This window comes from Phalaenopsis equestris, unplaced genomic scaffold (assembly GCF_001263595.1).
Source record: "Phalaenopsis equestris unplaced genomic scaffold, ASM126359v1 Scaffold001013, whole genome shotgun sequence".
NCBI lineage: Eukaryota > Viridiplantae > Streptophyta > Magnoliopsida > Asparagales > Orchidaceae > Phalaenopsis > Phalaenopsis equestris.
Window position 1 is genome coordinate 355120 of NW_018165452.1, and position 13938 is coordinate 369057.

The 13938-nt window shown below is 35.5% G+C and overlaps 1 protein-coding gene across 1 annotated transcript in view; it reads right to left on the reverse strand.

Annotated features, from left to right (window-relative positions):
• The window catches only part of LOC110032731 (cyclin-dependent kinase D-1-like), a 40063-nt gene that overhangs the window by 2972 nt on the left and 23153 nt on the right, over positions 1–13938 (reverse strand). Inside the window, exon 4 of the mRNA XM_020736461.1 lies at positions 8619–8744. Coding sequence (XP_020592120.1) covers positions 8619–8744 — 126 coding nt within the window. The remainder of the gene's footprint in view (positions 1–8618; positions 8745–13938) is intronic.

The following is a 13938-nucleotide window of genomic DNA, read 5'->3' on the forward strand; positions in this document are numbered from 1 at the left end:
TTGGTTGCTCTATATATAAAAAAATAAAGTTTAGATTTAAATGTTCTAATGATCTCATTGGTGGATAAATATTATAATAATCATTTTAAATTAATGCAAAATTTTCTAAATTTTCAGCTCACACTCTCTTGCCAGGTTCTCCACGAGTTCCTTCCAAACCCAACGAGCAGGGTGTGACAATATGAAAGCAAAAATTAATATAAATCCATATGATAAGATGTAGACCATCAATCAAATCAAAATAACATCTACTAAATTTAGAACAGCAAAATCACGTGAGAAAGTCTAGCTTGAAATCCAATAAACTTGGGTGATTGAAAAAAAAAAAAAAATTCTAATTTTTTTGCACTTTTATTAAACACAATGGAAACATTTATTCCGCTATACCTGAAAAGCTTCTGATAGAATCTTGAGAATAATCAGATCCTAAACCATCAAATTTTACTTCAAAATGATCACGAAAAACATGATGCGCCACTACTGTAGCATCAATCATAGAAATGAGCAAAGAGATTTGAAGTTGTAGAAAACAAGTTTTTGGAGGAAAAATACTTCATTCAATTATTCACATGTAGGGTACATATACATAGAGAAACCAATTCATCCTAATTTACAAAATTATCAAATATATCTAGTCTAAATTAGGAAAGGAAATAATTTTGAAATAAAACATAAAGAAACATAAAATATGAAGGAAATAAAACTAAAATGATGTTTCCAATGATACCCCCAATCAAATATTTCCATGATTTTGTAAAGTAGCTGGTGGGCCCACCATGGAGATGACCTAAAATTCTCCACTTCCACACTCCTCAAGCTGGGTCGTAGATGTTATAAAGACCAAGCTTGGTATTGAACTCTGAGAAGGTGCTTAAAGAAAGTGCTTTGGTGAAGACATCAGCAACTTGTTGTTGTCTGGGGCTGTAGCTTAGTTTTCTAACTCCCACATTAACCTTTTCAGAGATAATATGTCTATCAATTTCAATATGTATGGTTTTTCATGATGCACCGGGTTCTGGGCATTACTGATGGTTTTTTGACCGCTACAAAACATATGTATAGGCTATTGGAGGTGCACCTCAATTTCTTTAATAATTTTTTAATAAATATCCCTTCACATATTTCTAAGGCGGGTGCCCTATACTCTGATTTAACACTGCTTCTAGAAATAACAGCTTGCTTCTTATTTCTCCATGTAACCGGATTTCCAAATTGCATCAGTGTATACTTCTACCTCTTTCTTCTTGGTTTTCTCAAAAATTAATCCATAATCAGGAATATTCTTGTAAACCTTGAAATATTTTGCATCATTTTCAAATGCTCTTCATTTGGGTTATTCATATGTTAGATCACAATGCTGACAAAGTATACAATATTTGGCTTCATATGTGGGAGATATGAGTTTTACTACCAATCTTTGATCTACATATACACTTTCTTCTCCCCTATTAGACTTCATGTTGGGATCCATTGGAATAGAACAAGCTTGCATCCAATAATCTCTGTCTCTTTTAGTAGCTCTAGGATGCATTTCTCTGTGATATAACGATGCCTTTCTTGAAGCTTGCTACCTTCATACCAAGAAAATATCTCATTGTACCTAAGTCCTTAATTTCAAACTCAGTAACAAACACTTCTTTGATCTTGAGAATCTCTCTTTCATCATCATCGATAAGAATCATAACATCCACATATACTATCAGTGCAGCACTCTCACCTCTGAATATGTTCTAGGAACAGAATATGTTCTACTTGACCTTGAGAATATCCATTAGATCTCATAATTTTAACAAATCTTTCAAACCACACTCCAGGTGATTGCTTAAACCTATTAAAAATTTTTGAGTTTGCATACTTGGAGTTTGTTGGGATCATTCTCAAGTCCTGGTATCTCCATATACACTTGTTCTTTCATATCCCGGTTCAGAAAGACATTTTTTACGTCAAGTTGATGTTGTCCTCGTTTTTCTTAACTGTTATTGAAATGAGAACTCTGACAATGTTTAGTTTAGCAACTAGTGTGAAATTCTGTTGATAGTCAATCTTATAGGTTTGAGTTAAATCTTTTACAGCAAGTCTGGCTTTGAATCTCTAAATACCTCCAACTTTGTATTCAATGTTGAACACCCATATGCATAATTGCATCCAACTATTTTCTTATCCTGAGAGAGTTTAGTAAGAATTCATGTGTCATTATGCTTCAGTGCATGAATCTCCTCTTCAACTGTTTTTCTTCGTTCTAGATTTTCAAGAATTTTATGAATGAATTTAGAAATACGCACACTATCAAAATTAGAAATAAAAGCTTTGTAGGGTGAGGATAGTTTCCCATAAATTACATACTCCTAAATTGAATATCTAATGCATTTTTCCTTGTCACCAACATAAGAGAAAGGGGATAACTCAAGAGTATTAGACTCCTGACCCAAAATTTCAAATCAATGCAAACTCAAGTTTTGGTTTGAGTTGTTTAGTCGTTGCAAGTTGTCTTCCAACTGCTCAAAATTTTTCTTTCTCCTTGTGTGGACACACGAAGTTCTTTGTTATGAACTTCAAGTTTGGTTGGTTGAATTAGTTGAACATCTTCAACTATGATAGGAGGGTTAGGTAGAGCAGGTGGCGAGATTGCGTAGGAGTCATCAAGTGCCCCTCAAAATTGATATTCACCCCTATGAACTTCATATTTGGGATAGGATTGATTTTTAAAAAATGGGACATCCGTGAAAATTGTAGTATTTTCTAGTAACAAGAGAGTAATACTTAAACTCATTTTTGTTGGTTGCATGCCTAAGACAAATACACTTTATATTTGGGGTCAAGTTTTGTGGAATTTGGGAATAGATGTGAGCAAAAGATACACATCCAAAGATTTTAAGTGGTATACTTGAAGAGAAAGCTCTGATGTGATGATAGCTAACCATCAAAACATGATGAGAAATTTTTTGAAGTTAAGTACCAGACTAGGCATTCTATTGATAAGGTTTGTTGCAGTAAGAAGTACGTTTTCTAAAATTATTTTTTGAAACTTGATGGGAAATCATAATTGAGTAGGATACCTCAAGAGATATTTATTCTTTCTCTCAGTTATCCAATTTTTATTAAAAGATATCAATAGATGAACTCACATTGATGATTCCATTTTTTCAAAGATAGGCCCGAATGATGAAATTGAACTATTCTTTTGCATTATCAATTTGAGAATATGCATCTTACATTGGAATTGAGTTTAAATCCTCATGAAAACTTGGGAAGATTTGAGTTGTTTCAAATTTCTCATTCATTAGGAATACTCAAGTAATTCTAGTGTGATCGTCAATAAATGAAACGAACCATCTAGCCCCATTTAGGATTTTCAATTTTAAAAGTCCTCAAATATCTCTGTGGATAATAGAAAAAGTGAGGTTTTTTTTCATAGGATAAATATTTCTAGTGTTTGACAAATTTCACATTCATAAGAACTAGAATTTTTATTGATAAATAAACGAGGATACAACTTTACAACATGATTAAAATTAAAATGACTTAAGCGACAATGCCATAACATTACCTATTTTTGGACAGATAAACTCAAGGCTCAGAAATTTGAGATAAAATTGGAGGTGGGATCATTTATGTGTTTAGAAAGACTTAAGCGACAATGCCATAACATTACCTATTTTTGGACAGATAAACTCAAGGCTCACAAATTTGAGATAAAATTGGAGATGGGATCATTTATGTGTTTAGAAAGAGATTTTTTTTGTACAGGTATAAGCCTTGGTGTATTCTATCACTGTCAATCACCTTCCCTGACTCTACCACCTAAAATTTAGAAGAGTTTGCAAGGACTTTAGTTATACTTTTCATCTCATGAGTAAACTTACTAAATAAAATCAGATTGCAGTCCAATAGCTCCACATCTCCTTTTCTAGCAATTTTTTAGTGTGATCCATCTGCAAGTGTGACCCATCTAGATGTAGAAGTCCCTTTATAGTTGACTAGAGAATTGATATATTTGGTCATATGATAAGAGGCTCCTGCATCTATGATCCAACTTTAAATCTCTCATTACTAACACGATGAGAGAAGTATATATTATTGTAGTGTGTCACTAGGTTTGTGTGTTGTTTAAAATTAACTTATGGAGTAGAACTTAACGTCTTCATCGCATACTTGGTCTATTGCTAGTAGAAGAGAGTTGACAATTGTTTATGTAGGTAGAGGAACGACTATTATAGGAAAGGAGAAAAATTGGCTCATTATGTTGCTACAGCTTATACGCGTTATCGTTATTGTTGTTGTTGTTGTTACGGGATAAGAGGATTCCAGCAAAGAAGGGGCCTGCAGAGAACTGTTGGGAAGATTCCAGCGATAGAAATTAAACAGATAAGATCTTGCAAGGAGAATTATGATGCTAGGAAGAAGAGGAGGGGCTCTGGTGGAAGGCCCGCAGATCAGCTGAAGGGATTCCAACGAAGGGCCTACAACAAGAAGATTTCGAGTGAGCTCCAGAGGCAAATGAGAAAAGGGAAGGGCCTACAATAAGAAAGAGGGGTGAGGGCTTGCAATAAGACAGAAAGGATTTCCAACTGCAAGGAAGTCGGGCAGCAGGAGGAAGCTAGGTTTGTTTTTTGGACTAGAATATGAGGTTGATTCGTTTAAAAATCCCATATGAAGATGTCATTGCAGGAAGAAGATTTTGTTCAAAGCGGTCCCAGATCATCTTGGACGAGGTCAACTCAGATCCTTTGTCGTTCAAAGTTGATGGTTCTCTGTCATTTGAATCAGAGGGAGCAGCAGACAATTGAAGTTGACGAAGCAGTGAACGTTTCAAACCGATAATTGTGTCGTTTGAAGCAGATGAAGCAGCGGACGATCAATGCACTAACGATGAAGCTGACCGAACCTGTCGAATGAGGCTCCTATGTCTTGTAAAAAAAGAAAAACATTAAGAGGAAAACTACTTCATTCAATTATTCACATATAGGGTACATATATATAGATAAACCAATCCCTCTTAATTTACAAACTTACCAAATATGTCTAGTCTAAATTAGGAAAGAAAATAATTCTGAAATAAAACAATAAAGAAACATGAAATAAAAAAGTAAAAAAACTAAGAAAGGTGCTTCCAAAGATATCACCAATCAAATCTTTCCAAGATTTTGTGAAGCAGACGGCTAGTACACCATGGAGAGAAGCTGAACTTCTCAGCTTTCTACAGAAGTAGAAGTGGCACCTTCAATAGGCTAGCATATAGTTGTCCCATACATAGCTCTTAACAAAGCAAAAAAGCCTCATCTATTTATGAAGATACCAAAGATGAAAAGTAGGAAGGATACTAACATCAAATAAATTATCAACAACTCGGGAAGGTACAAAGTTAAAGGATAATATATTTTTCAAAGACAACAGAGAAAATGACACTATTGAAGAGTTTAATATCCTTGTTATCAAGTGGTTTTCCAATCGAGATTTGATTATGTATTACTTTGGGTAAGAAATATCAAGTTGTGACAAATTTCTTTTAGAGTATTAAATCAGCTTTTTTTTTTTTTAGAGAGAGGCAAAAAGGGAAAACAAATTGATGGCAGGACTTCCAGTGGCATCGCGTAAATTTTGAGTAGGATTAGTGATAGAATTTCAAGAATAAGATTAAAAAAATGATAATCAATAGATAAGATCTCCTTTGAATATCTTGTTTGAGAAAGAATGGTTGTTGTTCAAGGAAGATTATATCCATGAACCCATGGAAACATTTAGTGGTGCCAGGGCAATATTTATAGTACTTTCAATTGTATTATTATCCAACAAATACTTCTAATAGCTCTGGGATCTAGCTTGCTCAGATGGTAATGATGATGTAGGCATAAGAACAAGATTAAATAAATGGAGATTTTGAAGTTGAGAATGCAAGAGAGGGCATTATATTTATTGGTAGGTTGTTGTCAATACAGTCTCACCCCAAAAATTCTGAGTGGGATTTAACATTTACAAGTAATCGCAACTCTGTGATATGACCAGTGCTTAGATTTAACTAAGGTGAGAACTGTGATAGGACCGTGTTAACATTTCATTTTACTTTCCACAATTTCTCAAAAACTTCCAACATATAAAAGAGTCACTAATTCACAAAGTATAATAAAACTAAATATCCAGAAACAACAACATAATCTGAAAACCACATCTCAAACCAATATTGAATATTATATCAAATTTGAAGGAAAGAGTAAAAAAACTACCAACACAACATAACTAGTGCCTATCAACTGCAGTCATTCTCCTGTAAACCAAATCACTCCTACCGGTTATATCAATCTAAAATGTTTCTTTTCTTAAAAAAAATATTAATATCAACTATAAGTTTGATTTAATAAGTAATTATAATCTTTATATGCACTAAATTATGATACGTAAGTTACGCATGAATGATCAAAAGAAAATTTAGCTCATTATTTTATAAAACCTTGAACATTCACTTTAATTTTATCTCTTTTCGTTTCATTTTAAGCATCTATCCTTTTAACATCTTTAATAGTCATAACAGAATTATCGTCATACCCGAATGTATCCTTAAAAATGTACCCGAAGACAACCTCAAAATGTACTCGTAGGCACCCTAAAAAATGTATCTAAAAGTACCATCAAATTGCACCTGAAGGTACACCTTTACCATTTCTTTTAATGTGCACGGGCACATCGCATCCCCTACGAGTATTATCTGGGGGTAATCACGTATGATTTAATATTTATATTTCATTTCTAAAGCCTTCATATATAATTAAATAACATATTACTTAAAATAACTATAACACTTACCTTACTCGACTATCTGCCCTACTTGAACTCAAGCATGAGGGTTTCTCCTCCCCTTCCTTCTCTCGATCTAGATTCGACGCAGAGCAGTACGTCGACTCGCCTTCCTCTTCACCTTAGGTTGTGATTTGCCCAGACGCAGTGCTCGCCTCTTCTTATAGCCCCTTCCTTCCACTGCAAACAAGGATCAAACTCAGCGTCGAAGGTTTCCTCCTTCGACTTCTCTTTCTTCTTCTTTTTTGCCTCTGATTTGCGGCTCAACATAGCACCGCAAGCACAAAGCAGTGTCAGCTTTCACAGGGCGACTCAAAATAAGCGGCGACGTCGACTTCTCCTTTCTTCATCTAGGACAAGACGTCGTCTTAGGCACGAAATCAGTGATTTCTACTCTCTTCTTCTCTGCACTAAAATTTTCTCCCCTTCTTCTACGGTTTCTTATTCTCTCTCGCATTCTTTACTCTCTCTCTCATTTTGTTTTGAAAATGATGCTCTCGACTCTTAAGTCTAATCGTAACGACTGTTAGCCCGGATGATGATTTAAATTATTTATTTATTTATTAATATTATTTTTATTTCTCTTTTATTTCAGTTTTTACAACAAATAATTGAGAACATGGGTGCCAAGCAAGAGGTACTTGGCAACTTCCAATATATTCCTTTTTTTTTCTCAGCTCCATTTTGTTGAAGATTGTCAATACATGTCTCTTTAGCATATCAACATAATCACATATTGTGTCATTGGACATAGTTGTGGCTATTCAACTTGTGACCCATGAAAGGGATCAAGTTATTATCAGCTCAATTAGAGGGCCGAGGGATGATAATATATGGATCAAAGGAGGCTTTAGACGAAGAGGATTTGCCCTAAAAATGATATTCCGCATTTGGTCATATGAAAGGTTAAAATTCTAGGTAAGAAGAACTTTCCCTCGTACAAGTACAAGAAGAAAGAGAAGGACCATGGTCCAGAAGAAAACCCCAGACATAAAGAAAGAGAAGAAAGAACAATTCTTCATTGCTTTACTCATCAAAATTTTAATAAATACATATATATAGTGCAGGAGAAAAACAGCAAAAGAGGGAATACATCAAATACGCCTAAACAAAAAAATCTATTGATATAAATCATAAATAATGCAACGCTTTTCACGTAAAACATGAGGCAGTTTATGGATTAAATTATAATGAACATAAAATAAAGAGAACCAATTTGGGACACTAATAATAGTAGTTGGATGCCCCTACATGCACTGTAAATCAGTACCAATTATGCGTTAAAAAATAGGAAATAAATACTGCTCTAGTAGTTTGCAGAAATAACTGCTGCAGGACACTGGAAAAGGACAGTAGAAATTAGTAATTCTATGTAGTCAAACAAGACAGACAAATTAGGGGAAATTGTCAAATCATCATAGGATCAGATTTCAAAAATAAACTTTGCTTGGGCGGGACAATAATCAGAAGGCTTGCTGTCTGTCGTAATTGTCAAAATTAACAGCATTCTTCATGATAGGATATAAAGATATCCTTGCATTAAGCTGCATAAGAACCATGCTGGAACAAATGGAAGTTTGATATAGAGAAAGATACTAACAAAATTTAGCTTTAATTTACAACTTCAGAAGCCAATTGACACAAAAAGCATAAAAATACTAAACTATGCAGCATAAAAGAGGGCCTAAACAACAATAAACACAGAAAATAAACCAGTTCAACAAACTTATGCGGTATAACATTCTTGGATGATAATATTTTTGCAACATCACCTCCCTGCTAGAAATTTAAACAATCAAAAGATAACTGACAGAAATTCTAAATCAGACCTGCAAAAACGGTCGCCTCAACAGAAGTTCAGCAAATATACAACCCGCAGCCCAGACGTCCACTGCAGAGCCATATTGCTTGGTGCCAAACAATAGTTCAGGTGCTCTATACCACCGAGCAAAAACCTAAAGAAAATATTTTAATCATTGTATTAAAACTACGATTCCAGAGGATCAAAGCAAACACAAAGAAATGGGTGTTCTGATTGATACTGTCATCAATGGATCTCGGCTTAAAAGCGTTAACATAATTCTTCCAAAGATTCAACCAGAAATATGAGAATAATTTTAGAAGCAGCAAAGATATTTTCTAAGCAAACATGAAATGATAGATAGATTGGACCGGTTGAGCCAAAGGTAAACAATAATCGATACCCTTAAATTAAAAAAGTTTTTTTCTCGACCCATATAGCTTCCTAAGTTACTGCTACAAATGCAAGATTCAAGATTGTTAATGTTGATCATAAACCTAAGAATAACTCATTAATTTAATTTGATCACTTTCAATACATTTGAGCACTCCTGCAACTTAAAATTAAGGAATCACCGAATCATTAATCATATCGTTTAGACAATTTATTAGGGCGTCACTTTTGCATTATTGAATCATGATCTAAGTATATCAGAATTTCATGAAATTTGGCATCTTACTAACTTTTATAGAAAATTCATGCTGAATTATCAGAATTTGTCAAATGAAAGCTGTACGAATTAAAAACAAGAAAAAATAAAATTGAATAAAAACATATTACTCAACATAAGAGAATAGTAGTAGCCTATAATTGTAGGCTTAAAAGATCACACACTCAACCTTACAAGGTTCCCCGTGATCTTCGGTATTTTTAAAGTAGAGTTAGATTTCAAAGGCATGATTTTCACTTCCTAATTCATGAAACTGACAATGGTTTGTTTTTATTCTCAAGAATTGAGGTTTTCATTGGTGAAAAGCTTCATAACTAATTACATTCCAACCAAAAGCTAAAAACACAGTTTTAAAAAGAAAAACTATGCTTTGGAAGGAAGTTCTCAACTCTCAGAAAGTTAAGAGGAATGAATGGTCAATCACAATGGGGATGGTAATAAGAAGCATCCTCTTAAAATGAGGCATGTAGTTCATCATGGATGAAAAAAGCCCATGTGGACATCACCTTGGCAATGCAAAGGCTGGTCACGAGTGACTTTTGCAAGTTACTCGGTAAAGATGCAGGCAAGGTTAATGCGCGGGGTAATTGACACGTGTCACTTGCGGGTCGAGCTACACATTAAAACTTGCTTTCTATCCATTTCCATGTATCTAATAACGCATACCGAGGTTCGGTGGCGGTTTTGGAAAAAATCAAAGTCAAGTGCAGGAATTTTTATGGAGCGGATTGAACCGAAGTAAGGGGTTGCATTATGTGAGCTGGGAAAAACTTTGTCAGGTGGAATGGGCCTTTGTAGGCTAGGATTGCCTGGGTTTTTTTCACTGAACCCGACGGTCTGCACAACCGAAACCTTAGAGCAATCTATGGGGATAATACTTGGAACAGCAGTAAGCGATGTGGGACCTCCTTTTCATGGCATATTGTATGTGAGGGTGCTAAGGGCCTTCCAACCGATAATACTTGGAACAGCAGTAAGCGATGTGGGACCTCCTTTTCATGGCATATTGGCGGATGGAGAATTGTGGATGGTATGAAGGTATTCGTTCTTCAACATTTGTGGATCCATGATAGGGTGCTGATTCGCTAGCCTGCGTTCGTCAACGCGGATGCGGCTGAGAACCTTAGGGTGGCTGATTTGAGAGAGGGAGAAGCGTGGGACGTGTGAAAGCTACAGGAGTGCTTTGGTCAGCCTCTATTGGAGCAGGCTTTGGAGGTGGAGACTAGGTGTGGGCTGTTGGAGGATTGGCCTGAGCTCGCCAGACCTTTCTCTGGTAATACCATCACTTCCCTAGTCTATGCAGCTCAATTTCCATCTCTCAACGAGAGCTTTAGATGGCTCGGCAGAATTGTCTCCATCCGAGGGAAAGGTTTTTTTTTTTTGGGACGACTTTTTATCGATGCCATCCCCACAAATGACTAATTGGAGAGCCGGGGGCTTGGAGTGGATCCAAGATGCCCATGGGGCTGCCTCAAAAAGGACAAGGAGTCAAGGAGCATATCATTGTGCAGAGCAAAGTTTTGAGAGAAGCCCTACAGGTTCTCCAGAAATGGGGATTTTGGATGCTGATATTCTACACCTTCCTTGAGGTGACACGAGATCTTACTACCCTCAGCAAAACCCACATCCCACTAGCCCGAATCTACTGCCATGTCGTCCACCAGTGTTGGAGAGCAAGGAATGGAAAGAAGGCAAAGAAGCATGGGCGGCCATTTGCTACACCTAACATTCTGGCGGCAACCATCCTTAAGGCACTCACCAAGAATCATCCTTTTCCCATCCCGGAGCACTGGGGCATTAGCTAGTCTCAAAGACTGTCATTACCCTTTTTCTGGCTACATTGGCTCAAGGTGAACGTGGATGGTGCACTTCTTCTCAATCAATGGGTCGGCACGGAGGCAGTCCTCCAGGATGAAACCGAGCAACTGCTTTCCACTATGGGACAACAAATGCAACACTGGGACAGCGGATCTATGGAACTCCAAGCTATCCTCTCTATAAGACATATGTTCCAACCTTGAATGTTGGAGGCCAAAGGCCTCATTGTGGAAGGCAGCAACACTAATATCAGCAGCTAGATGAGGGATATGGTGACTCGAAAGACTTGGGAAGACAAACTAGAGAAATGCCACACTTTTGCTTTTCTTACGCATTTTAAAAGTTAATTTTCATTTTGTTTCTCAGGAGCTCAATAGAGCAGCCCATTTTTGTGCTCAAAAGGGTTCTCTAACATAGCTTTTATTTTATTTTGCTTCGGTGTCTGAATCTTCGAAGCCTTTTGCCATCCTCTGAGATGATTTGGATTTTTTTTACCATGCCTAAGGGCATGTTTTTATATGTTTTGTAATTCCTTTTTAACTTTAACACAAACTGCAATATTTCAATTACTAAAAAATGATTAATCACGGTAGAAATGCATATTACTCAATGGCTTAGTCTAGGCAATCCATACTAAAATCTTCAAATGTGTGCAGCACGGTCGGTGGTGTGTCTTAAGAGATAAAATTGCCAAGATAGTTATCCAATAGCAAGCCCAAATTCAAGTAAATGAAAGGAGATCACCCTGAGAAATGCATAATAGATGGATAGAGGAAGGATTTCTATAGTAGAACACTCTTTGTCAAGAGGTCAGGTGACTATGCTAACTTGGCGGTCTTCTCAAGGATTAATCTTATAAATTTAAGGTCATTGAACCGTATGGTAAATGACAAGCTTAAAATCGATGACATCTATTCATTTGCTTAAGGGGAGTGTGAGCACACAAGATTGTTTCACTCAAAGATCCGAGGAAGCCACACATTAGGCTCTATATCATTGCCGTTTCACAAATTCAAAAGGCTTGCTATAAATCCATCAAGCATGGTTGTTCAAGAGTTAAAAATGCAGGCGTTGTCTTCCCTTCTAGATAAATATGCACAACTAGGTTGATTTCAGCATTATAACTTTCCTAATGTAAGTATTTTGCAGTTTTTCATCCCAAATTTTATATGTTTCCTATTAAGAACTTTCCAAGGATTATTTATATTTCATACATAAGAACGAATAAAACTTACACCATTGATTTCTAAATTCGCATCATTAATATCTAATGAATGAGTAAAATTTAGTGGTTTCTATATTGGCCTTCTTTTGTAATCGGTTTGCGCCCTAGCAATTACGAGGATGTGGCATGTATCTACTACCTTGCTTTAGTTAATTCTCAAACCAAATCATCTAGTCCTGTAGCTCTAGTCCAGCCCTTCGAATTAAGGTTTCTTTAAATAGCATTTTTTAAATAATTATTATCATGTGAGCACACATGGCAAACTCAAATCTAACAAGGTTTGGCTACAATACCTGCCAGATTGATCTTCCTACTAACACAGATTTATAACACTTACAATATTGCTGTCATCTTCAATTATTTCCTTTCGAACGGATAATATTTGCAGACACAAAACTATCGGGCAAGTATTATTTAAGTGGAGGGGATTAACATGACATAAGGAAACCCATAAGAGTTTTTCTCAAATAAATAGTTTCGTATTAATTTAAGCTTCTTTATCTTTATTTTTTTCTTCCAATATTTTTCATTTTTTTACCCTTAGAAGGCAGAAGAGTTGACCTACAAATAAGGGAACTTATTATATTAATCTTGGGATGGATTGTATAAAAGGACTTTTTTCTTATTTATATGTTTAGGCTTCCAAGAAACCCAAGCTCCGCCTAAGTCAAAGTGGTATCAAAAGCACATTCATTAATTTACCTTCTTTCAAACATCTTAAATTTTTTACTTTCCCAGACGTAAGAACTCGAGCACTGGGGATTGGTCATTTTAAACAGTTCAAACTCATTGGTTTGGTCATATTTTTAGAAATGAATAATGATTAAGGCCACATTTCATGTAAATGATTCTAGGGTAACACCAAGCAATTCATATGTATTTACTTATCTAACACCTTAACTTTCACCTTTACATGCATAGCATTCAAATATTTAACATCACATCAAAAATATTACCATTACTAATTTTTAAAAGTGAAATATACCTTTCCATGCATAAGTTTCTGACATCAAAGTGTTATAAATATAAATATAAAACATTAGGTGTCAGTATGTAAATAAATAGGAATTATGTGGCATGTGTTTAAATTTTTCAAAGATGTTTCACAGATTGTGTCTATCTTCCACACTGTCATCTCATTCAACCAAATTGGCTATTGGAAAATGTACAGAAGTCAACAAACGCATGACATTTTGACATAAAATTATGCAATGAAAAACAACATGAAGGTAACAAAATAGCATAAAAATATATATATAATAAAGATACAACAACCATTGCACATCTATACTCAAAGTAGGGTTCATCATCCCCAAGATGCCATAGAAGCATGGCAATTTTAAAAAATCACAAGAGAAGTATTCATGGAGCTTCAAACATTAGACCACTGTCCTTCCACTTCATCCCTGCTGATAAAAGTGAGGCCAAGAAAGACCATCATAAATCTAAATAAAAACTCAAAAGTTAACCGTCACCAAGATATCATAAATGTACCACATTGCTAAAACCATGAGGAGACTAATGATTCTCCCTACATGAAGGCATTTATAGAGCTTCATGCATCAGCCCATTGTCCTTCTATTAAATCCCCACAATGAGTGAGACCAAAACAGTTGCGAACTGTATGTGTGTGTG